The sequence below is a fragment of the Lepidochelys kempii genome, chromosome 20, assembly GCF_965140265.1.
Source record: "Lepidochelys kempii isolate rLepKem1 chromosome 20, rLepKem1.hap2, whole genome shotgun sequence".
Lineage (NCBI taxonomy): Eukaryota > Metazoa > Chordata > Testudines > Cheloniidae > Lepidochelys > Lepidochelys kempii.
The window spans coordinates 2,767,031-2,790,688 of NC_133275.1; the positions used below are offsets into that span (position 1 = coordinate 2,767,031).

The window sequence follows — 23,658 nt, forward strand, 5'->3', positions numbered from 1 at the left end:
TGAGGCCTGACAAGCTCAGCAAAGGTGGGCGCACAACTGGGTGAGTTGAGAGGGAGCAGGAGGGTCCAGTGGTCAGTACAGGAACCCAGGAATCAGGACTCCTGGGTTCTTTCCCCAGCTCTGGGAGAGAAGTGGGGTCTCGTGAGTTAGAGTCCAGGGCCTGGGAGCCAGGACTCCTGGGTTCTTTCCCCAGCTCTGGGAGGGGCTGGGGGTCTGGTGGTTAGAGTCGGGAAGCTGGGAGCCAGGACTCCTGGGTTCTGGCCCCAGCTCTGGGAGGTGGGGGGGGTCTGGTGGATTAGAACTGGGGGGCTGGGAGCCAGGACTCTGGGAGGGCAGTGGGGTCTAGTACTTAGAGCAGGACGCTCGGGCCAGGACTCCGGGGGTCTGGCGCCCGTTGCTGACTCTGGGATGACATACTCAGCGGTAAGAAAATACCTGGGAGTTTGTTGGGTTTGGGTTTGGGGAGGGGGTCGCAAAGGGGGATTTGGGAGCTGCCCGGTGTTGCCCCCCTCCCCGCCCTAGATCAGGTGTCGCTCTCGGTGGAGAGCCACAGGGAGCCGAGGAGCTGGCGTGATCCCTGGGTCCCGCTCCCCCCCACCCACCCCCCAGTATCGCTTCTGCTTTCGCGGGGAGGCAGCGATTTCGCAGTAACCGGCCCAGGCGGTGATGACATCGTGCTCAGCCACTGACACCATCCCTCGGGGGTGCTACCTGCCGCCCCAGGGGAAACCCCACCTGCCCGTTGAGTCACCTGCAGAGCCATAAATAGCCGGGGCCCAGCCCAGCGCCCCACACACCAACCCAGGGCAACCCGGCAACATGCAGAGCCTCAGGAGCCACTGGCCCGGCGCCCTCCTCTGCTTCTTGGGGCTGCTGGCTGCGTCCCGGGGGAGGGTCCTGCCGGGGGCACCCGGCCCCGACTGGCAGCTCTGCAGGGATTTCTCCAGCCGGGTCAACAAGCTGGCCTGGGACATAGAGGGCCACATGAGCTTGGTGAGCGGGGCCGGGCAGGGACTGACGGGGGGTGTACGGGGGGCCAGAGAGGGGGGCAGGGGAGCCCCTGCCGGCTGGAGGCAGATGTGTGGTGGGGGGGCTCCAGGGTCCCAGCCAGCAGACGGCTCTGCCCTGCACATGGGGCTTGAGAGGATAAAGCCTGGGAAGTGCTGAGGCCACGGGGATGGGCTTGACCCCTGCAGGGCAGGCAGAGCTGAGCCAGCTGGGGGCACTTGCCTGGCTGCTGTCTGGGCAGCCCCCAGGAGGGGGTGTGGACAGGCTGGGGGGTGGGGGGGTGGGACGTGTCCAGTGACGGACGGACAGACGGGGTGTACGTGGACAGGCTGCGGGCGGGACGTGTCCAGTGACGGACGGACAGACAGGGTGTACGTGGACAGGCTGCAGGCGGGACGTGTCCAGGAACGGACGGACAGACGGGGTGTACGTGGACAGGCTGCAGGCGGGACATGTCCAGGGACGGACGGACAGACGGGGTGTACGTGGACAGGCTGCAGGCGGGACATGTCCAGGGACGGACAGACAGATGGGGTGTATGTGGACAGGCGGGGGGTGGGGGAGGAGCTGGACGTGTCCAGTGACGGACGGACAGACAGGGTGTATGTGGACAGGCTGCGGGCGGGACATGTCCAGTGATGGCAGACAGACGGGGTGTATGTGGACAGGCGGGGGGAGGGGGGCGGGGGAACAGGAAATGTCCAGTGACGGACGGACAGACGGGGTGTATGGGGACAGGCTACGGGCAGGACATGTCCAGTGATGGACGGACAGATGGGGTGTATGTGGACGGGAGGTGGGGTGGGATGGGACATGTCCAGTGACGGACGGACAGACGGGGTGTATGTGGACAGGCTGCAGGCAGGACGTGTCCAGTGATGGACGGACAGATGGGGTGTATGTGGACGGGAGGTGGGGTGGGATGGGACATGTCCAGTGATGGACGGACAGACGGGGTGTATGTGGACAGGCGGGGGGGGGGCATGTCCAGTGACAGACAGACAGACAGGGTGTATGTGGACAGGCTGCGGGCAGACGGGGTGTATGTGGACAGGCGGGGGGGGGGGGGGCATGTCCAGTGACAGACAGACAGACAGGGTGTATGTGGACAGGCTGCGGGCGGGACATGTCCAGTGACGGACGGACAGACGGGGTGTATGTGGACAGGCAGGGGGCGGGGGAGTGGGACATGTCCAGTGACGGACGGACAGATGGGGTGTACGTTGACAGGCTGCAGGCAGGACGTATCCAGTGATTGACGGACAGACAGGGTGTATGTGGACAGGCGGGGGGGGGGCATGTCCAGTGACGGATGGACAGACGGGGTGTATGTGGACAGGCAGGGGGCGGGGGAACGGGACATGTCCAGTGATGGACGGACAGACGGGGTGTATGTGGACAGGCAGGGGGCGGGGGAACAGGAAATGTCCAGTGATGGACGGACAGACGGGGTGTATGGGGACAGGCTGCGGGCGGGACATGTCCAGTGACGGACGGACAGACGGGGTGTATGTGGACAGGCTGCGGGCGGGCCGTGCCCAGTGACAGAGGGACAGACAGCTGCAGGGCCCCGTTTCCTTTAGGGCAGGGGTATTTGGGGGTTGGTGCCCCATTAGGCCCTTTGGGACGAGTCAGGGCTCCCCGCCAGCCCCTCACCTGGCCGCTCAGGGACGTCCCTGAGGGCGATTCCTCCCCCCTTCCAGGAAGCAGCTCCAGAAATTCACAACGTGTCTAAAAAACCCAGCGCATGGGCCTATCCCAGTTCTGAGCTGGGCCTTTCCTGGGATCTCAGGGGCTGGGGAGCACCAGCCTGGGCCAACTGGGGGACAGGGTCTGGTATTGCATCTCTCTAGGGGGTGACCCCCTGAGCCTTGGGCCCATGCGTGTGGGGAGTGGGGGGGCGAGCAGGGGCAGGTGCACAGAGTAGGGTGCAGCAGCTGAATGGGGGGCGGGGGGACGTCTGGAGCGATGGATGGAGGTGTGGGGGCGGCCGGGCTGATGGATGGAGGGAGGGGCTGGGGGGAGTGACTGGGTCAATGGATGGAAGTGGGGGGATGTGAGGGGCCAGCTGGGGTGATGGCTCAGGCAATGGATGGACATGGGGGCTATGGGGGCACCTGGGGTGATGGATGGAGGGGGGGGCTGTGGACGGGGTGGGGGGCAATGGATGGAAGTGAAGGGCTGTGGGGGAGGGCAGCTGCCCCCCAGGGCCAGGCCGCGCTGACCCCCAGCTCTGCTGCTCCCAACCAGATGCACCTGGTGGAGGAGAAGCCCAGCGAGGACCTGACCCCCAAGATCCGATGCAGCGACAACTGCGATCCCGACAAGCTGGGCTCTGACCAGGTACCAACCGGATGGGCCCCGCGGGTGGGGGATGGGGGGGGGGGACAGACAGGTGAGCTGGGGGCAGAGAGGGAAGGGCAGACGTGTGAGCTGGGGGGCAGGGAAGGAGAGAGATGTAGAAAATAATCATTCAGCCCCCCTCAATAATGAGGGGGACCTCGGGGGGGGGAAGGGCTGCTGACCTTCCCCCATAGCTGGGCCGGGGTCTCCCCCAGCCCCAATCCCCCTGGACTCGGGAACAAGTCCCTAGCTGTGGGTGGGGAGCAGCAGGGATGTGGGGGACCCCCCCAAAACCCCCTCATGCCCCCCTCCCGCCCCCAGAGCTGCCTGCGCCGGATCCACGAGGCCCTGCGGCGTTACCGCGCCCTGCTGGGCTCCGACGTCTTTGACGAGCTGAGGGGCCCAGCTGACAGCCCCATGGCCGCGCTGCAGGGGGCCCTGGTCCAGCTGACCAGCCTCGTCCAGGTGAGAGGGGCCCCGTGGCCTGGGGTCCACCAGCCGCTGGGCTGGGGGTGGGGGAACTGGGGCCCACGCGGGGCAGCAGGGGGTGTGGGGAATAACCCCCCAGCGGTAGCCAGGAGCCCCTGTTGGCCCCCTCCAGGCCTGGGTGCCACCAAGCGCCCAGTGCCATCTCCCAAGGCCTGTGCCTGGCGGGGGGGGGGGAGGGGGGGGTTCTACCTCCTGGGCCAGGGCCCAGCCTAACCCCGCTGTCCTTTCGCCCAGCAGATCGGCAGCTTCGCCGAGGGGTCGGGAACCCCACCGCCGCACAGCCAGCCCTGGGAACGGCCCCTGATCCAGCACCGGATCCTCCGCCAGCTCTGCTCCTTCTCGGCCGTGATGGCGCGGGTCTTTGCCCACAGCGCGGCCACCCACTAAGCTGAGGGGGAGCATTTATCCAGGAGCGACGGAGCCGACTGCACCCCAGCCCCAGTGGACCCCCGGCTCCTGTCCGCCCGGCCGGTGCAGCGAGCCCAGCCCCACTTCTGGACTCTTATGGTTGTTGTAACCCCGTATTTATTGCCCGGCCAGCGGGTTATTTATGAGCAGCCGCTGTGTATTTATGCCCCCACCGGGTGGCTATTTATGTTATTTATCGGCTCCCCAGCCGCAAGTGCCTAGTAAAAGGTTTGACGTGTACAGACCGGTCTATGCCTTGGGGTGTTCGGGGGGTTTATTATACGGCTAGAAAGCCCTTGGGGCAGCACAGAGAAGGGGAACGTCCCAGGAAAGTCCTCATGGGTCAGGCCAGGGCCCAACACCCTCAGCCCCAGCCCCGAAGAGTCTGCGGCTTCCACAAGCCCGCACTTAACAGGGGCCCCTGGCCCACCTCAGTCCTTTCTTCTGTTCCTGGGCAAACCTCTGCACCTGGCCCTTCTCCTCCTCGGCTCTTTGTTCTCCAGCTGGTCCCACCTGGCCGGCTTTCTGCAGAGGATCGGCCGACTGGGGTTGTTAGTTGCTAGGATCCAAATGTCTGGGCCGTTGTCTTCTGGGGCAAGGGGCCCAGGCCCCACCAGCCAGGCATCAGTCACGCCTGGGTCGTTGCAAGGAGTAAACCTTTCCCCTACCGCATACCTAGTTAACGATGCAGCACATAGAGAAACTGAGGCACACACAGTTGTCATACAAAATATTATGAACAATTCCCAGCCACGTGGCTGGCACCGGGGTGGGGGAGCAGGGGATTGCAAGGGCTACGGCCCTCTTGGGCCACGCAGATCAGGACAGTACAATCTCAGAGACCCCCCACCCCACCCCACCCCAGCCCCCCAGCAGCAGCTCCCCAGGAATGGGCCAGAGTCTCTCCCACAGAATATCAGGGTTGGAAGGGCCTTCAGGAGGTCATCTAGTACCAAGCCCCTGCTCAAAGCAGGACCAATCCCCAATTTTTGCTCCAGATCCCTATAGGGCCCCCTCAAGGATTGAACTCACAACTCTGGGTTTAGCAGGCCAATGCTCAAACCACTGAGCTATCCCTCCACCCCAGGGCAGTTCTAGGGGAAGGGGCTTCTGCCCGGCGGCAGGCACCAGGAGCATCGTCCTCCCTGCTCTGCTCGCCCCCACACCCCCTCGGGAGGAAGCAGCATGGTTGAGGGGCAGGGGGGACACGGATGGAGTGAGGGGCAGAACGCCTGGGGTCTGGTCCCAGCTTGGATGCCCTGGGAAGCCTCAAGCCAGTCCCAGCCCCTAGTGCACCCCCTGGGGGGGCCCCCACCTGGTAACACACGCACACACCCCTCCTAGCTCCTCCCCACTTCCAGCTCCAGGCCCCCCTGCCCTGGAACCAGCCCAGCATGGGGGCCTCAGGAGCCAGCCAGGGCCCTGCTCCTGGCCTAGGGGGAGCAGAGCTCCGCTTCAGCGAAGGGCCAGTAGCTCCCCTCCAGGTGGGGGGACCCCCCTCCCCTGTAATCTGTCGGCAGGGGGGGGAGAAGAGAGTGGTGGGAACAGTAGGAGAGGGAGTGGTGCCCTCTGGTGGCCACACAGAGCACAACAGCCCCTGGCAGCAGGAGGGTGTGGCCCACACAGGGCCCCCACATAACGGGGACAGACAGTTCAGGGGATTCCCTCCCCTCCCGGAGGGGCCCCCCCCCCACAGTGAGCTAGGGCAGGGGAGGTTTATTTACAAGAGAGAGAGAGAGAGTTTGTCTCACGGCCCCCGGGGGGCAAAGCCACCCACACCCTCAGCACTAAGGTCAGAACCCCCCTAGCCAGGAAGGCCCAACAACCACAGCCCCCCACCTCCATGCCAACGAGAGGCCCCAGGGCTCCAGCCCGAGCAGGACGGGGAGACATGGCTACACCAGGGGGGGAGTTCACAGGGTGGCTCCACTCCTCCCAGACTCCTGGGTGCTATGGTAAAACTCCCCCCCACACCTGCGAGGACCTAGGGCAAGGCACCCAGCTGTAGGCTCAGGCTGAGAGCCCCACACCCAGAGTCCAGGGGCTTTCACCTCCCATGGACAGGATGGGCTGGGATTGGGCCAGACCCCCTTGGCCTCACTGGTGCCCCGAGGTCTAACCAGAAGACCGGGAGAGGGCGGAGCCAGGGCCACCCCCCAATACACAGTGGGGCTCAGGAAAAGGCCCTGGCCTCCGAGTCCCCGCAGTGACGGGGCAGCAGTGGGAGACGCTGTCACTGGAAGTCCTTGGAGTCGACCTGGAGCGGGGGGAAGTCGTTGGCCCCCAGGAACAAGGTGTTGCCAGGCAGCACCGGGGGGGGCACGTCGTCCGGCAGGGGCAGGTAGGGGTCTCCGCCTCGGAGCATGTTGGAGCCTGCAAGAGAAGGGGAGCCGGGCTCATGGGCACGGTTCCCTCGAAGCTGTGCCCGTGTGGACGCGCACGGACCCGAAACCCCGCGCACCCGGCGAAACACGGCGCCCACAACAATTTGCACAGAAGACATTTTTTGCGCACAGGGCCTGTCAAAAATTAGAGGGAACATTGCTCATGGGGAGCCGGGGGCCGCAGGGCCTGGGGAAATGGGACACAGCCAGGGCTGGGAGCGTAGGGGCCCGCGGGTCGGGAGTGAGGGGCACCGGCAGAGCTGGGGGGAGGGGTTTGGCCTCTTTACTCCCCCCACCCTCTTGGTGCCAAGTGCCCTCCCCCAGGGCGGGAACTGGAGACTCACCAGCCGAATCAAACCTCATCAGGTCCAGTTCCTGCTCCAGAGCCTCCAGCACCTCCAGCCCACTGGCTCCAAGCTCCAGCTGATCGGTCCCCAGCTCCAGCACCTCCAGCGGATCGGGCCCCGGCCCCGCAGCTGCAGGGGAGGCCTCCACCATGCCCTCCGGGAGCCACGGCTCACTGGGCTGCCTAGGAAGAGAGGGGGTGCCTGGCTTCGTGAGGGTGTGGTGGGGAGCTCTCAGGAATGGGGCAACCCCACCCAGCCCCCAAGACCCAGGCCCATCTCGAGCCGCTCTGCAGGGGTGCGGGTGGGGGGATTTGAAGGGCTGCGTAGCAGAGACTAGGGAGGGGAGAGGGTGTAGCTGGGAGTGCCCCAGGGGAACTCCTGCGGTCAGTGGGGCAGCCCGGCCAGGGAGAGGGGCTGGGTCCTTGGATGGGGTGGGGGAGAAATCAGGTACTTCCTGTGAAGGGCTGGGGCAGGCCAGCACACAGGGACTCCGGCGTCCGGCTCCCTCACCTGGAGGACACTCTGATCAGACGCTGGTTCAGGTATTTCTTCTGCTCCAGCAGGTCCACTGGTGGGAGAAAGGAGAACAGAGGGGTCAGAGAGAGGGGAGCCAGGTAGAAACACGCCCCTGCCCCCCCCCGAAAGACCCTCCCAACCCCCACTACCAAACCAGCTGGTCACCAATTCTACCTGTGGCCTAGGTGAGGAATGTTGTGCCGGGGCTGGGAGGAGTGAGGGGCACTGGAACAGCTGTGGGTGGGGCGGGGGGAACCCAGGGCTGGGCTAGCAGGGCCCGCGGGGGGAGGCGACCGGCCGGTACCTTCCCTCCTCTCGGTGTAGTACTTCCCGAAGGCCTCGTCCCGTGGCGTGCTGGGGTACAGGAACTTGAGGGGGTTCTCGGGGATGTTCTCGGCAGCCACCAGCTGGTAGTCATGGATGATGTCCGGCAGCTCCAGCGACTTCAGCTCCACCTTGGTGTAGGGCTCCACGGAACGGACCTTGGGCTGACCTGGGGGGGGGGGGTCAGCTCAGCGAGGGGAGGGGTGTGTCACTGCAAGGGAGAGCCCCAGAGACAGGACAGGCTGCACCAAGGTCTTCCAGGGCCGGGAGGAGAACCCAGGAGTCCAGATTCACAATGCTCCAATCCAACCATTAGGTAACACTGCCCCTGCCCCACGATAACTGGCATCCAGTGAGGGGTGCAGGGGCCTGGGAGCCCAGACTCCTGGGTTCTCTTCCCAGCTGTGGGATGGGAGTCGAGTCCAGGGGTTTGAGGAAGGGGGGCTGGGAGCCCGGACTCCTGGGTTCTCTTCCCCAGTGCAAGTGCCTGGCGCCAGAAGAGCCTGGCTCCAGACCTGGGGAGCAGGGGGCCGCGCCCTGGGGCAGACCCACCTTTCTCCCCGGGCTCCACCCAGCTGCAGGTGATGCCGCCATCGCGGCTGCTCTCACTGAAACGCAGCAGGAAGGTGCCCATCTGCTTCCTCTTCAGCAGCTGCCGCTCCCGCTTGCGGCTCACGAAGCCCATGATGTGCCTGGAGGGGAGCGGAGCCCGGGTCAGCTGCTGGCAGGGCCCCCAGCGGAGGCCCCCCGGCGCCCCCTCCCCACCACGCTCAGCACCTGGGGTCCTCACTCCGCCAGGGCTGCACAGCCCCTATCCCCTTTACCGGGGCGGGGGGGAAGCTGCTCCCTTAAACCCTCCTCTGCCCCTTCCACTCAAACCCCCATAAAGGGCTGCGCTGGCCCCAGGTTCAGGGTCTGGGGAAAACCGGGGGGGGGGGGGGGGAGCTGTAGTTCTGGGTCTGACCACACAGGGGAGTAGGCACCCCATGCGCTGCTCAGATCATCCCCCTCCCCTCCCAGCCAGCCCCTACCAGCCAGCCCCTACCCGTCCTTCCAGAGCTGAGCCAGGTGTTCTTGGATCAGGCTCAGGATCCCGTCCAACCAGGTCCAGAAGGAGAAGACGGGTGGGTTGTCCTGCAGCAGAGAGGAGGCGAAAGGCTGAGGGGGGGGATTCCAGGGGCGGGGGGGGGGGACCGGGGACCAGTCACTCAGCAGCCGCTTACCTTGGCGAACCTGGCCCAGGTCAGAGTGCTGGCGGGGGTGGCTTCCAGCCCTTTAAGATGGGGGTGGGGGAAGAAAATGGGGGGAGATGTTTGCAGGGTGAATTAACACAGCTTCTGTGGGGTCCTCATCCCCCCCCCCCCCCCAGCAGGGACCATCGCTGTGACTTTCTATACTCGGGGGAGCGCCCTGTAACCCCCATATTCCGCATCGACACTGAATGGGGATATTGTGTAGAAAGCAGGCCATGGGAGGGATCGGGGCAAGGTTACGAGCTGCAGAAAGCCACTGTTCCAGTTAAACGTGTGGGTATCGTCAGTGCCTAGGAAACCAGAGTTGTGTTGTGGGGTTGTCACTAGAACATGCTGTGGGAGATGCCAACTCCCCAGAGACAACGACAAGGGGGGGAACGAACACCCGGGTGGGTGCTGAAGGGACATCACCAGCCATTGTCCAGCAGAGAAGTTACAATTCAGTGACACAGCACAGGGGAGACACTCGGGTACTGCTTCACCTGGGGACTCAGCAACGCCCCCCAGACATGGCTGGACTTGCGTTCTCCAAGCACCTGGACTAAGGGTACAAAACAGAAGGGGGGGGCCATGCTGGGCCTTTCTCCTGCCCCCACCTACGCTGCCAGCAACAAGGATGCTCAGAAGACTGAAGACTCCAGCAGAGGAGACTGGCCCAAGTTTCAGGGGTGAAATCTGCATACTATGAACGGCTATATCCAGCGTTTGATTTTCTCTTGGTAACGAACCCTGACTTTTTGCCTATCACTTAAGATCTCTTTTGTCGTCAATAAACTTGTTCAACTGTTTATCTTTACCAGTGAGTTTGCCTGGGGTGTTTGGTAGGGGGTTTGCAAAGGCTGGCGTACGCCCACTTTCCATCGATGAAGTGGGGAGCCAATAAATAAATTGGCACAGCTTGTCTTGAGCAGAGCAGGATGGTATATTCCTGGGGTGCAAGGCTGGGAGCTGGGCGGATTCGGCTGGTGCCTCTCCCTGTGTGATTCACGAGGGGCTCTGGGAGCAGCCACACAGTCTAGCTGGGTGGGGGGGCCCCACATGCCGTTGTGCTGAACGCCTGGAGGGGTTTGCTGCTTGTCACCAGCACGGCATTGTGGGAGATACCCCTGAACCCACTAATCTGGGGTCCCACAGTCCCAGGCTGCACCCCGGGGATCCCGTCAAAATTGCCCCCCCGACACTGCAGAGGGGAAAGTGGGGTACAGGAAGGAGAAGCGACTCCCCCAAGGTCAGACCTGGGAGGAGAACCCAGGCGTCCTTGCCCGCCCTGTGCCATTCCTCCCACCCTCGCTGCACGCTCCACACATGTGGGAGGGGGCAGCACAGAGGCCAGGGGGTCTGGCCCAGCTGCTCTGAGCCCCGTGGACTTGGGGGTCTTCCCTTTAGACTCACCCTCCCCTCAGCGCTGCCCAGAGACCCCGGTGAGGGGCTACGGCTGGGACAGGCCTGGGCCTTTCCCGCCCAGGGGAGTCTGCTTTGTAGCCGATAGGGGTGCTAGCCAGGTGCTGACTCCCCCCCCCTCCCCATTGTCGCTCGGGGGGGGGGCCATTACCAAAGAGCTTTTCCGCCAGCATGTGCAGCTGGTCCTCGTCCAGCCCGCGTTTGGTGGCGACTGAGAACTGCCAGCTCAGCACCTGGGCCAGCTGGGCCCAGGAGGCAGCCGGCGGCGCGGAGAAGAACAGCTGGTTCTGCGGGGAGAGAGCGGGGGTTAGAGGGGGAGGGGCTGGGGCGCCCCGTAACCAGATTGGGGCCCCGCCAGGCCCCGCTGCTGGAGCAGCATGGGGGGGGCATATGGGCCACAGGGGACCCCCACATCTGGGCCGAACCGCGTGTGGGGAAGAGAGGCCCTCCTCCCACTGTGGTGTCCTGACCCCGGCCCCCCACAGTCCCCAACTGCGCAGAGCAGCTGTGCCGCTGGCCTGCTGGGGTGTGGGGGGGGAGCCCCTCACCTTAGGGTCTGGGCTGAGCATGTTGAACCAGAGCACAGAGGCCCAGGCGCTGGAGAACTGGCTGTTGCTGGAGATGATCACCACAGGCAGGGTCGATGTCTGTGGGGGGGAAGAGGAGAGCCGTCAGCGGGGGAGGGAACAAGACCACCCTCCCCATGCCCCCTCCGCCCCCGCTCAGGCCCTCCCCTCGCCCACCTGCAGCTCCAGCACCAGATCCTGGTACTTATAGTCCAGTGTGAATGTGATGAGGTGCAGCTCCTCCGTGACAGCCGGCAGGCCCTGCAACAGAGACGGGGGAGGGGGGGGTCAGCCAGGGTCCCAACCCCACCCGGCCCCAGACCCCTCTTGGCCACACGGGATGGCCTGCCCCTGACCCCGCGGGGGTTTGGCCCCCCCGGCATTTCAGTGCCTCCCAGGGGGTCCCCGCAGAGGGGTGACCGCACTGGGTCCAGGTTTGTTAAGGGAAGCCATAACCCAGAGGGTCTGAAGCGGGGCTGGGCACCTCCAGGGGCAGCAGTGAGACCCATCTGGGGCGGCAGGGGGCAGCATGGGGGGGGCGGTCACCAATAAACCCAGGGCCAGCTCTCCTCCCCCACCCAGCTCTGCCCTGGGGCTGGTCACAGAATCATAGAATATCAGGGTTGGAAGGGACCTCAGGAGGTCATCTAGTCCAACCCCCTGCTCAAAGCAGGACCAATCCCCAACTAAATCATCCCAGCCAGGGCTTTGTCAAGCCTGACCTTAAAAACTTCTAAGGAAGGAGATTCCACCACCTCCCTACGTAACCCATTCCAGTGCTTCACCACCCTCCTAGTGAAAAAAGTTTTTCCTAATATCCAACCTAAATCTCCCCCACTGCAACTTGAGACCATTACTCCTCGTTCTGTCATCTGGAACTAGTGAGAACAGTCTAGATCCATCCTCTTTGGAACCCCCTTTCAGGTAGTTGAAAGCAGCTATCAAATCCCCCCTCATTCTTCTCTTCCGCAGACTAAACAATCCCAGCTCCCTCAGCCTCTCCTCATAAGTCATGTGTTCCAGTCCCCTAATCACTTTTGTTGCCCTCCGCCGGACATTTTCCAATTTTTCTACGTCCTTCTTGTAGCGTGGGGCCCAAAACTGGACACAGTCCTCCAGATGAGGCCTCACCAGTGCCGAATAGAGGGGAACGATCATGTCCCTTGATCTGCTGGCAATGCCCCTACGTATACATCCCAAAATGCCATTGGCCTTCTTGGCAGCAAGGGCACACTGTTGACTCATACCCAGCTTCTTGTCCACTGCCACCCCTAGGTCCTTTTCTGCAGAACTGCTGCCGAGCCATTCGGTCCCTAGTCTGTAGCGGGGCATGGGATTCTTCCGTCCTAAGTGCAGGACTCTGCACTTGTCCTTGTTGAACCTCATCAGATTGCTTTTGGCCCAATCCTCTAATTTGTCTAGGTCCCTCTGTATCCTATCCCTACCCTCCAGCGTATCTACCTCTCCTCCCAGTTTAGTGTTATCTGCAAACTTGCTGAGGGTGCAATCCACACCATCCTCCAGATCATTTATGAAGATAGTGAACAAAACCGGCCCGAGGACTGACCATTGGGGCACTCCACTTGACACCGGCTGCCAACTAGACATGGAGCCATTGATCACTACCCGTTGAGCCCGACAATCTAGCCAACTTTCTATCCACCTTTATAGTCCATTCATCCAGCCCATACTTCTTTAACTTGCTGGCAAGAATACTGTGGGAGACAGTGTCAAAAGCTTTGCTAAAGTCAAGGAACAACACGTCCACCGCTTTCCCCTCATCCACAGAGCCAGGGCTGCCACTGGCCAGCAGGGCACATGCAGGAAACCCACCTCGCTGGCACCTTTGCTGCCTTTGCCCGAGGCCCCGGCCCTCTGGTCCTTCAGTGACTGCAAAGGAGAGGGGGGGGGGGAAGTCAGCTCTTGGCCCCTGCCCACCCAGCCCAGCCCGCAGCAGGGGGGCCACGGGGCCAAAGGCTCCCCCACCTCAGAGTCCTGGCTCCCCACTCCCACTCCCCAAGCTGAGAACCCAGGCATCCAAGCTCCGCACCCCACCCGCCCTCTGCTCCCCAGTCCACTGAGAACCCAGGAGTCCGGGCTCCCCATCCCACCCCCTCCCCAAGCTGGGAACCCCGGTGTCCGGGCCCCCACGCTTGGCCCATACTATGTGCCGGAAGTCGCAGACCAGCCCCTCCATCTGCGGATCGTCCTGGACCAGCGTCTTGCTGGTGGATGTCAAGATGTTGAACTTCCGGAACCTGCGGGGAGAAGCGAGAGGGGCGGGGCCGTGAGGGCGGTCGTGCCGCGCTGGCTCAGAGACCCGGGTTCGAGTCCTGGCCGTCATATGGGAGTAAGGCGCTGGGCGGGGCAGGGCCAGAGACCCCGATGGTGGACGCCCAGTAAATGCTCTCTCTCCAGGCTCTCTTGGGTAAGAGCCCTAGGCCAAGCGTATGGGGGGCACTGCTGGCCAGAGGGCAGCTCTCAGCCCCGGGCACCTTGGCTGGAGCAGAGCTGGTGCCGGGAACAAACTGGATCCCTGCCTCTTGCCCTGGGGCCAGATCAGGGCTGGTGCCCCCTAGAAAGGAAAGGCCCCGTTCCCCCACCTGCCCCCAAGCCAGCCAGTCCCTGCCCTGGGGCCAGATGGGAGCCAGCACCCCCTAGAGGGGAAAGGCCCCATGTCCCAGTCCGTCCATCCCCGCAGGTTTCTCCTAGGTTCTGGCCTGGTTCTCACCCTTTCACATCGGGGGGATGCCTGCAGGAGGAAAGACAGGACACCATCAGTAATCAACTGGTTCACCGGGGACCCTGCCCCACCCTGGGCTCCCCCAGCCCCAACCAGGGTTTCCTTGTCTCCCTCCCCCAGCCAGAGCTCCCTGTACCCCCGGCCCCCACCCCCTGCCTTGCAACTGGGCTGCCTCCAGGCCCCAGGGGGAAGGGGGTTAAGGCCCTCACGAGGGGGAATGGGGGGGGACTTGACTCACTGGTCAAGGATGATTTTCGCCTCCAGCCGATGGCTTCGATCCTGCAGCTTGACCAGGAGCCTGCGGGGAGAAGAGCCTGTCGCCCTGGCCACTGGACTAGCAGGGCACATGGCCTGCATGGGGGAAGGGGGGGCATGCTGCCCCCAGGGCTCAGCGCCCCTCAGCCTCTAGCACCTGCTCCCAACAGGGCCCATCCTGCCAGGGGCAGAAGCAGGGACCCGCCCCTGGGGGGAAGGCTGTGGAGTAAGCGCCAGCCCCCCCACGCAGGATGGTTGGGGACAGGCGGGGCACCACGGGCTGGGGTGAGGGGGGTGGGGCTCACCTGGCGCGGACGGAGAACTTGCTGCCAGTTTTCAGAACCAGGGGCCTCTGGTTGGGGAAAGGCATGATGGGCTGGATTTCCACCACGAAGGCACTGGGGGGTGGGGGAGGCGTTAGCTCCGCAAGGTGCCCCCCAACTCGCTTCAATTCCACCCCCCCCCAAATACCACATAGCCCAATAACCCCCCCTCTCCTCTGGCCTGAGCAGGCCAGGTCTCTGCACCAAGGAGCCCCTCCCCCATGCATCTGTGGGGCCGCCCCCCCCACCAACCCTCCTTGCTCCTTGCGTGTACCAGCCCCCCATGCACCTAGGGGCAGCCCCCCACTCCTCCACGCATCATCCCACCCCCTCCCTGGCTCCTAAGGGCAGCCCCTGCTCCTCCGTGCGCCAGCCCCCCGCCGCTCAGGTTCCTATGGGGCAGGCCCCCCAGCTCCCCTCCCCTGGGCACAGCCCCCAGCACCTCCTCAAGAGGCAGGAGAGGTGCTCCTGCAGCCGGCTCTCCAGCAGGGGCCGCTGCGTCTCCAGCGGGTCATGCAGGTAGGTGAGCTTGGCGTGCTGGTCACCCAGGGCCCGCAGGATGTGCCAGAGCTGGAACAGCACCTCGGCCGCCGCCGTGAACCTGCAGGCGGAGAGGAGCCGGGTCAGCCCGGGGTGGGGGGACCCCTCTGGGACGCGTGGCCGGCCGGGGAGCCGCGTCACCCAGCGGGATACGCACAAGGCGGCCGAGAGACGCCCGGTGAGCCAGCCCAGGGGGACTAAGGGGACGGCTGTGTCGGTGTCCGCCCGCGTGACCCGCTTCCCCCCAGGCAATCGCTCGCTCGTTTCTCTTCCCTAAGCAACGGCAGGATCCTTTCGGACAGGACTGGCTAAAACCGCCGGCGCTGGGACCGGATCTAGGGGCCGATGGACGTGGGGGACGTGCCTGGTCCTTTGGGATGGGGAGTCACCTGAATATTGGGGCAATCACGGACCATCTGTGCAGAGGGAGGCTCGCCCAGGTGGGGAGACAGGCTGCAGAGCCCCAGGGGCTGGCTGGGACACCGGGGGGTTCACCCTTGTCCCTGGCTTGGGGACCTCGAATTGCAGACCGTACAGCCAGCTGGGGGTTTGCGCTCAGCTGGTGGAAGGGTCCCAGACTCCCAAGGGGGGGTGCAGCATCCCCCAATCGCCCCCTACCAGGTCTGCAGGTGGCTCAGGCTGGTGTCGCAGGCTGCCCCGAGGCAGGCCCTCCGTTGCCGCTCCTTCCACTCGGCCAGCTCCTCCAGCAGGAAATCCCGCAGCGTCTCACAACGGCCCAGCAGCTCCTGCGCCCGGGCCAGCACATCCTGCCAGAGAGACTGTGTCCGTTGTGACCCCGGGCGACCCACGAGGGGCCCCAGGCCCTGCCCCACCGGCTCCTGCTAGCTCAGCTGGGGGAGGGCAGGGGGGTGAGATAAATCTCTGCATTAAGCATCTTCACATAACTTTCATATGACTTTGTGTTATGCCTCTATTTTCCTACAACTTTGTATCAGATCCTTATAGAGCAAACTTTAAATTGAGCCCTGGTATAATGTTAAAAAAAAGTCTTTTTGCTCGGAATAGAACAAGATCCCCCCCACCCCCCCTTTTTAATCAATTGCCCAGGCGAGGAAGGCAGCACCTCCAGACAACTGCAACGGTTGGAGTGGGGATGGAAGCCAGACCCCAGGCCAACACAACTTGTCAAGTGGGCTCACTAAAGAAGAGCCGACATAGTGACGGCCTTGGGGGGTTAGAAGCCAGCTTCTTCTTTTGAAGACACCCTCTTTGAACAGCATCGGGACGAGGCCCAGAAGGGAGCAGCACAAAGGACCAAGGGACACGGACACAGATTTTGCATCTGGGTCAGATTTGCAGGAGGGGGAAGCTGCTATAAATGTGAAGTGTCTTCGAGAGGACCCCGGGTCTCGTCTTGTCAACATGGGAGCATCGATCCGGTCGCCCAGCTCCACCCCGCCCCCATCTAACTCACCTGGCCAGTGAAGTTAAAGGGAGCAAGTCATTGGTAACAACAACAAGACAGAGTGAGTGAGTGTGTGAGAGATATCTATCATTTGCGTATGACACAGGGCTGATGGATACATGTATTATCAAGAAATGTGACGCTTTGCCTTATTCCCCCTGAACAGACCCTGTGCAGTACTTTAAGTACAATGGGGGTGCAGTGGGGGGGGGGGAAGGACGACAGGGAGAACCCCATGGGGAAGATACCAGCCCCCCTGGGGCGACCGGCTGTGCACAGCTCCCAGCTCAACATTGAGCCCAGGCCGGCTAGGAGGCAGCTCCTGGGAAACTGAGGCACGGCCGGACAAGACCCAGTGGGGAAGGGACCCAGGAAACCAGCCCCCAGAGAAGGTGTGTGTGGTGGGGAAGGGATGACTGCCACCTTGACCCAGCTGCTCCAGGGACCCACGGAGCCCCGCTAGGACTGCCCCCCAAGCAAGGGGCTGGCCCCGTGTGGAGCCTCACCTTGCGGCTCCGGTCCAGGTTGTTCAGCATGGCCTGCAGCTGCTCCGTCTGGCGGGCCAGCTCGGGGCTGGCGGGAGCGCCGTTTGCTGGGGAGATGGCGACAGGGCGCAGTGAGGGTGGGGCGGGGGGGAACAGGAACGGCAGCCATGGGGTCAGAACCTGCCCCCTAGAGCCGCACAGCGCCCCCTGCTGAGCCTCCCGCCCCCTAGCTGGAACAGGGGCAGCGCTGACTCCAAGGGGAGAGCGCCCCCTGCTGAACCCCAGCCCGCAGAACAGGAGGCCTCAGCCCACTCGCGCAGCCCTGGGGCAGGCAGGGCAGCGCTGGCTCTGGGGAGGAGCTCTCCTCTCTGAGTCACCCCCCAGCCCCTCCCGGGGCCCGGCTCTGCCCTTATTTAAAGGGAAAATCAAAGATCTACACCCGCCGTGCTCTCCAGCGCCCCCAGCCTGGCCGCTCCAGCACGCTGGGGTACAGCAGGCAGAGGGGATCCCCCACCCCCCTGACTACCCCTAGCCCCCAGTGCTGCTCAGCCCCATTACACCCCTCTCCACCAGCCAGCCGGGTCCTGCCACTCTGCGGCCTCCAGGCCCTGCCAGGCTCAGCTCCTCACCAACCATTCGGTGCATCTTATAGCGGAAGTCGAAGGTGTCCTGCAGCTCCTCCAGGTGCCGCACTTCGCGATCCAGCTCCTGCGGGGGAGCGCCAAGGGAACCGGTTCAGGGGCAGGGAGCGCCTGGGGCCCGGGCACTGGGACAGCATCTGGGCCCTAGGGGGATGGAGCCACCTGGTCGCAGGTTCAACCCCAGCTCCGGGCAGAGAAGGGGGCAGCACACCAGGCCCCATACGTGATAGTCGGGCCGTACCCACCTGCACCGCTGCCCTGGTCTCCACCAGGCGCCGCTCGATCTTCTGCTGCCGGTCTGTCTCCATCGGGGCACTGGAGGTCGGCTGAGCTGCAGCCTGCAGGGGGGCGCACAAGGGACAGGCCCCTTTTAGCCTCACAGGCGCCGTGCCCCAGGCTGGGATCCCCACCCCACCCCCCAGACAGAGCCAGCTGCAGGCCCATGCTGGGGGGAGAAGAGGGCCTCACGGCAGTTAGCCGAGGAGGAGGCTCTCCCCATTTGCGGTGCCAGGGAGCTCCAAGCCAAGTTGGGTGTGCTCTCCCCTTGCAGTCAGTGCTGACCCCGATGCCCTCACATGGCACTAGGGGGCGCTGTGCTGCGGGAAGCCAGGTGGGGGGGGTACCATAAGCCCCGCCCCCGGCTTGCCTGCTGGGCTGCGAGCCCCCGGTTCAGAATGGCCTTTTCCTCCCGCAGCAGGTTGGCAATGACATTGGCCAGCTGCTCCGGGCACTCCTGGTACTTGGCCTGGAAGAGAACGTGGGGGGGTGGGTCAGTGGGGCCGGGTAAAGCACCCTGCCCCCCCCCGCAGGCCAGCACCCCCCACCCCCCCCAGCGCCCCGCTCCTTACCTGCAAGTTGAGCTTGGACTTGCGGAGATTGTGCTTGAGCACGAAGTCCTCCGTGCGGGTCCCGAAGCGGCTGTACTGGTCGTCCAGCAGGGCCAGCAGGGTGTGGAAGAGCATGTGGGCTTCGGCAGAGTGGGGCTCGGCCGCCCGGCTCCTGGGGCAGGAACAAGGGGGCGCACTGCAGAGCCCCAGCCACGGCCAGCTCCCAGACGATCCCACACTGACCCAGGGGGGGTGGGGGGCGCTGTCCCTTTCCTGCCTGTTCCCCACAAGTCCAACGGGGGACCCATGGGGCCACGCCAGGAGAGGCACCCAGGGGTCGTTGACTGCATGCTCTGGGGGAGCCCACAGCTGAGCCAATTCCTGGAGACCCACCCGCCTTCTCCTGCTCTCCCTTCCCTCATATCGGGGGTGGGGGGAGATCTTTCCCCTACCCCCGAGCCCCCAAATCAGAGCCCCCCCTTGCAGCTGAGACAACCCCTGTGCCTGGGGATCCCAGCTGCCGACTTCCCCCCCCCCCCGGTTAACCCTTCCCTCCCCAGCCCCGCAGTTACCAGTCCTGGTCTTCGAGCCAGGGGGCCAGGTATTGCCGTACTTCCATGGGCAGGTGGTCCTCCGAGTACAGCTCGTGCACCTTCTCCAGGTAGGCCTTCTCCAGCAGCTGGACCTCCTGCCACTGGGCCATGGTGGGGCCCGCCCTGGCGTCTCAGCCCCTCCTCTGGGAAGGCAAACCAGGGCAGCAGGTGAGCTGGGGGGAGGGCCTTCACACCCAGCCCAGGAAACCAGCAAGAGGAGGACCCCGGGCCACAGAAACAGAGCCAGGGGCTGGGACACGGGGCCCTTCCCCTCTCAGGGGTGCCGGCTCCGATCCAGCCCCAGGGTGGGGACTGGCGTGCGGGCTCCCCAGGGGTCAGGGCCTGGCTCCCCTCCAGGGACAAACCTGCAAATGCCTTTGTGCCACCGCTGAACCCCTGCCTCCCTGGAGCCTGCTGCCCGAGCTGCTGGGGGCATGGGGCTGCTGAGCCCCCCACACCCGCCGTTCTTAGAACCACAGAGAGGCCCAGATGTGGCAGAACCCTCCCCCGCTCACCACATCTGGGGCCGCTGCTCCTGGCTGGTGGATGCCGCTCCTTTAGTGCTGCTTTATTCTGGTGGTTGGCATTCCCATCCCCCCCACCCCCAGCCAGCCAGCCAGCCCCCGCCCCGCCCCCACCCTGGGGCCGAATCAGAGCCAGTGCCCCCTAGAGAGGAAAGGCCCCATGCCCCATTCCCCCCCCCCAGCAAGCCAGTCCCCGCCCTGGGGCCAGATCGGAGCCAGCGTCCCCTACAGGGGAAAGGCCCCATGTCCCTGACTCACGGGGAGGACCATGCCTGGCGCCTCCACCGTTCCCGGCTCCGCAGCCACCATGGGAAACAGCCGCTGTTGCCTTGCCAGGATCAGACGCTGGCCCGGTGGCTCTAACCCAGCTCTCCCCGCAGGCCCTGATCCCACGGTGCCACTGAACCAGACTCAGCTCTGTACGGAAAGGGGGTGCTGTAGACATCCCCCCCAGCACTCCCAGCTCAAAACAGACACTAGTTTCCTTTAGGGGCAAGAATCCAGCCCGGGCTCCTCCCACCTGCAGGTCTGCCAGTGCCCCTCACTCCCGACCCACAGCCCCCTGCTAGCCCAGCCCTGGATGCCAGCCCAGCATAAAAGGAACCCCCAGGTGGATTCAAAGCCGCAGAGTGATTTGGCGTAGTTGGCAGAGGGCACCCGATGCCCCCCAGGTCGTTCCAGTCTCCCTATCACTTTGCCCGTAGGGGCCTGGAGGCCGGGACGCCCCACCGCTGCCAGCAGGGGCTGCCACCCCCGCCCCCAGCCTGGGTTCGTTCACGTGGGCGTTCGAGAACTCGACCGAACAGCAGCATGTGGATGTGAAACTAGGAGAGAAGACTCAGGTGCAGATGGTACCAAAACAAACCATGTGCCCCCAGCTGCAGCCCCGGGACCCAACAGGCCCTATGCCCCCGAGTGCTGGGGCCTAACGCTGGGACGTCTTGGGGGAGCCGGGGAAATGAGTGCTCCAGTTACGGCAAAGCACCCGCAACTGGCCCTGACTCAGGGGGGTCTGCGGGCCTTCTGCAAAGCCAGACGCTCACTTTGGGGCCCCCGTGGAGCTGGAAAACGTTTGTCTCTTTAAAGGCATGAACAGCACAAATCCTTGGGAGTCTTGGGGGCTTTCAGCCAGAAGCGGCTCACTGGAACTGTGGGGGAGCCCAGGGTTCGGCTAGCAGGGGCTGCAGGAAACAGGCCGGGTCAAGGGCAACTCACTAAATGCCCCCTAGTTCCGTTATTAACTTCCGTGCCAGAACTCCTTCCGCTGGCCTAGCTCCCGACAGCTTGGCACCCGCAGCACTTGCAGCCATTTCCCAACACACACCCCCGACACACCCTGCCTAGCAAGACCCAAATCGTGTTCAGAGCCCTGAGGTGCCTTGTTCCTCTATGCCGATCCACCAGGGAGGGGACAGGCCTGGGCCTGACTAGACACGAGCCCAGTCGATGACCCCATGGGACTTTCTGGCCTCCAAGACTCTGTCACCCCAGGCCCCCCGGGCCTGAGCACGAGCCCCGTCCTCTCCTCCTCGGACCCCCCCAGACTGGCTCCCCCCGCAGCCGGCTCCCCTCCGGGCTTGGCTCCCGTGGGGTTAAACCCTTTGGGGTGGGCAGAGGAGGGATTCGGTGCAGCTGGGCAGCGCCAGGCGGATTTCTGCCCCTACCTAGGGGCTCGGGCGAGGAGTTCAGAGCCGGCTTTGTGACAGACCGTCCCAGCTACCCGGCCGCGAAATGGGGCTCATTTATTGGCGTTTGGGATTCCCCAGCGAGCTCCCCAAAGGGAAGCCGGGGGCTGCTAGGGAGGGGCCCTGCGGGGGGCACCCAGCTGCCCACCATGGGTGGGATCTCACCGTGCACAGCCAGAGCCGGGCAGCGTCGCCAGCTGCATCACCCGAAGCCTGGGGGAGAAGGAAACTGAACTAGACTCAGTTCCCTGATCCCCCGGGGGCACTTTTCTTATCTCTGCCCCACTGGGGACTTCTGCTCTGCTCAGGGCCTTACGCACCAGGGGGTGGCGGGTGCCAGCCGCTGCCCAGAGCAGCGCCACCTTGCCCTGGCCATGCCATGACACCCCTACCCGCCATGGCAGCCTCGTCCCGCCCCCTTCCCCACAGGGGCTCAAAACAGGTAGGGGGACCTGGGGAAGGGAAGGGAAGGGAGGGTGGGGGGTAACATTGGCCAGGAGGCTCCTGCCCCGTGGGGAAGGGCACCATGACAGCCAGCCCTGCCCCCCCCCGCCACGGGGTGGGCTTTCACTGGTGCTGAAAGACTCATCAGCTGGCACTGAGAGCAGCCCTCCACTGCACTGCCTCAAACTCCCCCGTGCCCCCCAGAACCCTCCCCAGCTCTCCCGTGCCCCCCAGAAACCCCCCAAGCTCCCCTGTGCCCCCCAGAAACCCTGCCCCCAAACTCCCCAGTGCCCCCAGAAACCCCTCCCCTGCCCCCAAACTCTCCAGTGCCCCCAGCTCCCCTGCCCCCAAATTCCCCAGTGCCCCCAGAACCCTCCCCAGCTCCCCCATGCCCCCCAGAAACACCCAAGCTCCCCTGCGTCCCCCAGAAACCCCTCCCCTGCCCCCCGCCCCCAAACTCCCCAGTGCCCCCCAGAAACCCCTCCCCTGTCCCCCCACCCCCAAACTCCCCAGTGCCCCCCAGAAACCCCTCCCCTCTAACGCCGCAGTGCCCCCAGAACCCCTCCCCTCTGCTCCCCTGCCCCGCCCCCAAAGTCCCCAGTGCCCCCCAGATACCCCTCCCCTGTCCCCCCACCCCCAAACTCCCCAGTGCCCCCCAGAAACCCCTCCCCTGCCCCCTAACGCCGCAGTGCCCCCCAGAAACCCCTCCCCTCTGCTCCCCTGCCCCGCCCCCAAAGTCCCCAGTGCCCCCCAGATACCCCTCCCCCAAGCTCCCCAGTGCCGGGCCCCCCAGAGCCAGCCCCGCCCCCCTCACCTCGCCGGACCAGCTCCCAGGTCCCTACAGGATGCAGTGCCGGGCACCACACTGCCCTCCCGCCGCCCAGAGGAGCCCCTCTTCCGTGTCTGGGAGGAGACCCCGCCCCCTGCCCGGCGCTGGTTGGTGGAGACGGCAGCGGTGGGAGGGGAGGCGCCGGGCGGAAAAGCCGAGCCCAAAGCAGGAGCAGGCCGACCGACTTCCCAGAAATCACGTCACCCGGGAGGCGGGGACTGGGATAGGGGGCGTGGCCTAGAGAAGAAGGGGTGGGGGGAGCAGGGAGGGGAAAGAGGGGAAGGGTGGAGGTGGGGAGCAGGGAGGGGAGGGGAGGGGAAGGGGGAGCAGGGAGAGGAAGGGTGGGAGTGGGAAGGGGAAGGGGAAGGGGTGGGGGAAGAAGGGAGGGGAAAGAGGGGAAGGGTGGAGGTGGGGAGCAGGGAGGGGAGGGGAAGGGGGAGCAGGGAGAGGAAGGGTGGAGGTGGGGAGCAGGGAGGGGAAGGGTGGAGGTGGGGAGTGGGGAGCGGGGAGCGGAGGGGAAGGGGGAGCAGGGAGAGGAAGGGTGGAGGTGGGGAGCAGGGAGGGGAAGGGTGGAGGTGGGGAGTGGGGAGCAGGGAGGGGAGGGGAAGGGGGAGCAGGGAGAGGAAGGGTGGAGGTGGGGAGCAGGGAGGGGAAGGGTGGAGGTGGGGAGTGGGGAGCAGGGAGGGGAGGGGAAGGGGGAGCAGGGAGAGGAAGGGTGGAGGTGGGGAGCAGGGAGGGGAGGGGAAGGGGGAGCAGGGAGAGGAAGGGTGGAGGTGGGGAGCAGGGAGGGGAGGGGAAGGGGGAGCAGGGAGAGGAAGGGTGGAGGTGGGAGTGGGAAGGGGAAGGGGTGGGGGAAGAAGGGAGGGGAAAGAGGGGAAGGGTGGAGGTGGGGAGCAGGGAGGGGAGGGGAAGGGGGAGCAGGGAGAGGAAGGATGGGAGTGGGAAGGGGAAGGGGTGGGGGAAGAAGGGAGGGGAAAGAGGGGAAGGGTGGAGGTGGGGAGCAGGGAGGGGAGGGGAAGGGGGAGCAGGGAGAGGAAGGGTGGGAGTGGGAAGGGGAAGGGGAAGGAGAGGGAGGGAGGAGCAGGGACGCCCGGAGCCCATGCACTGCACCGGGCCCAGGCACCAAATCAAGGGGCCAGGACCTTCCCCTGCTCGCCTGCAGCCAGAGTTCACCTGCCTGCTGGTGGGGGGATCTGGCAGCCGACTGCTTTCAAGCCCTGCCCTTGCGTACCTAGTGCTGGTCAGCCATGGATCTCAAAGCACTTGACAAACGGGCCCAAGTTAGGGCCAGAACCCAGAAGTCC

General features: G+C 64.8%; 2 protein-coding genes across 5 annotated transcripts; one reads left to right on the forward strand and one right to left on the reverse strand.

Moving 5' to 3' along the window:
- The first annotated feature begins 795 nt into the window (after positions 1-795).
- IL23A (interleukin 23 subunit alpha) lies at positions 796-4,503 on the forward strand. Of its 2 annotated transcripts, none has more exons than XM_073318200.1 (4): positions 796-993; positions 3,259-3,351; positions 3,673-3,816; positions 4,075-4,503. In XM_073318200.1, exons 1-4 carry the CDS (start codon positions 820-822, stop codon positions 4,225-4,227), a joined length of 564 nt encoding a protein of 187 aa, XP_073174301.1. In that variant the 5' UTR covers positions 796-819; the 3' UTR covers positions 4,228-4,503. The 2 variants fall into 2 exon arrangements, with proteins under 2 accessions (XP_073174301.1, XP_073174302.1); XM_073318201.1 differs by having other exon boundaries at positions 4,078-4,503.
- Positions 4,497-23,609, reverse strand: STAT2 (signal transducer and activator of transcription 2). Of its 3 annotated transcripts, none has more exons than XM_073318198.1 (24): positions 23,586-23,609; positions 18,852-19,015; positions 18,301-18,451; positions 18,099-18,197; positions 17,698-17,790; positions 17,441-17,519; positions 16,833-16,918; positions 15,519-15,679; positions 14,803-14,961; positions 14,343-14,435; positions 14,021-14,080; positions 13,771-13,791; positions 13,204-13,297; positions 12,873-12,929; positions 11,217-11,300; positions 11,022-11,120; positions 10,625-10,760; positions 9,043-9,092; positions 8,865-8,977; positions 8,372-8,511; positions 7,800-7,988; positions 7,490-7,547; positions 6,977-7,161; positions 4,497-6,621 (listed from the first exon to the last, which is right to left on the reverse strand). In XM_073318198.1, the coding sequence occupies exons 2-24, from the start codon at positions 18,980-18,982 to the stop codon at positions 6,482-6,484; spliced, it is 2,478 nt and encodes an 825-aa protein (XP_073174299.1). In that variant the 5' UTR covers positions 18,983-19,015; positions 23,586-23,609; the 3' UTR covers positions 4,497-6,481. The 3 variants fall into 3 exon arrangements, with proteins under 3 accessions (XP_073174299.1, XP_073174297.1, XP_073174298.1); XM_073318196.1 differs by lacking the exon at positions 23,586-23,609 and adding an exon at positions 22,340-22,437; XM_073318197.1 differs by lacking the exon at positions 23,586-23,609 and adding an exon at positions 21,247-21,288.
- Between the last annotated feature and the right edge of the window lie 49 nt (positions 23,610-23,658).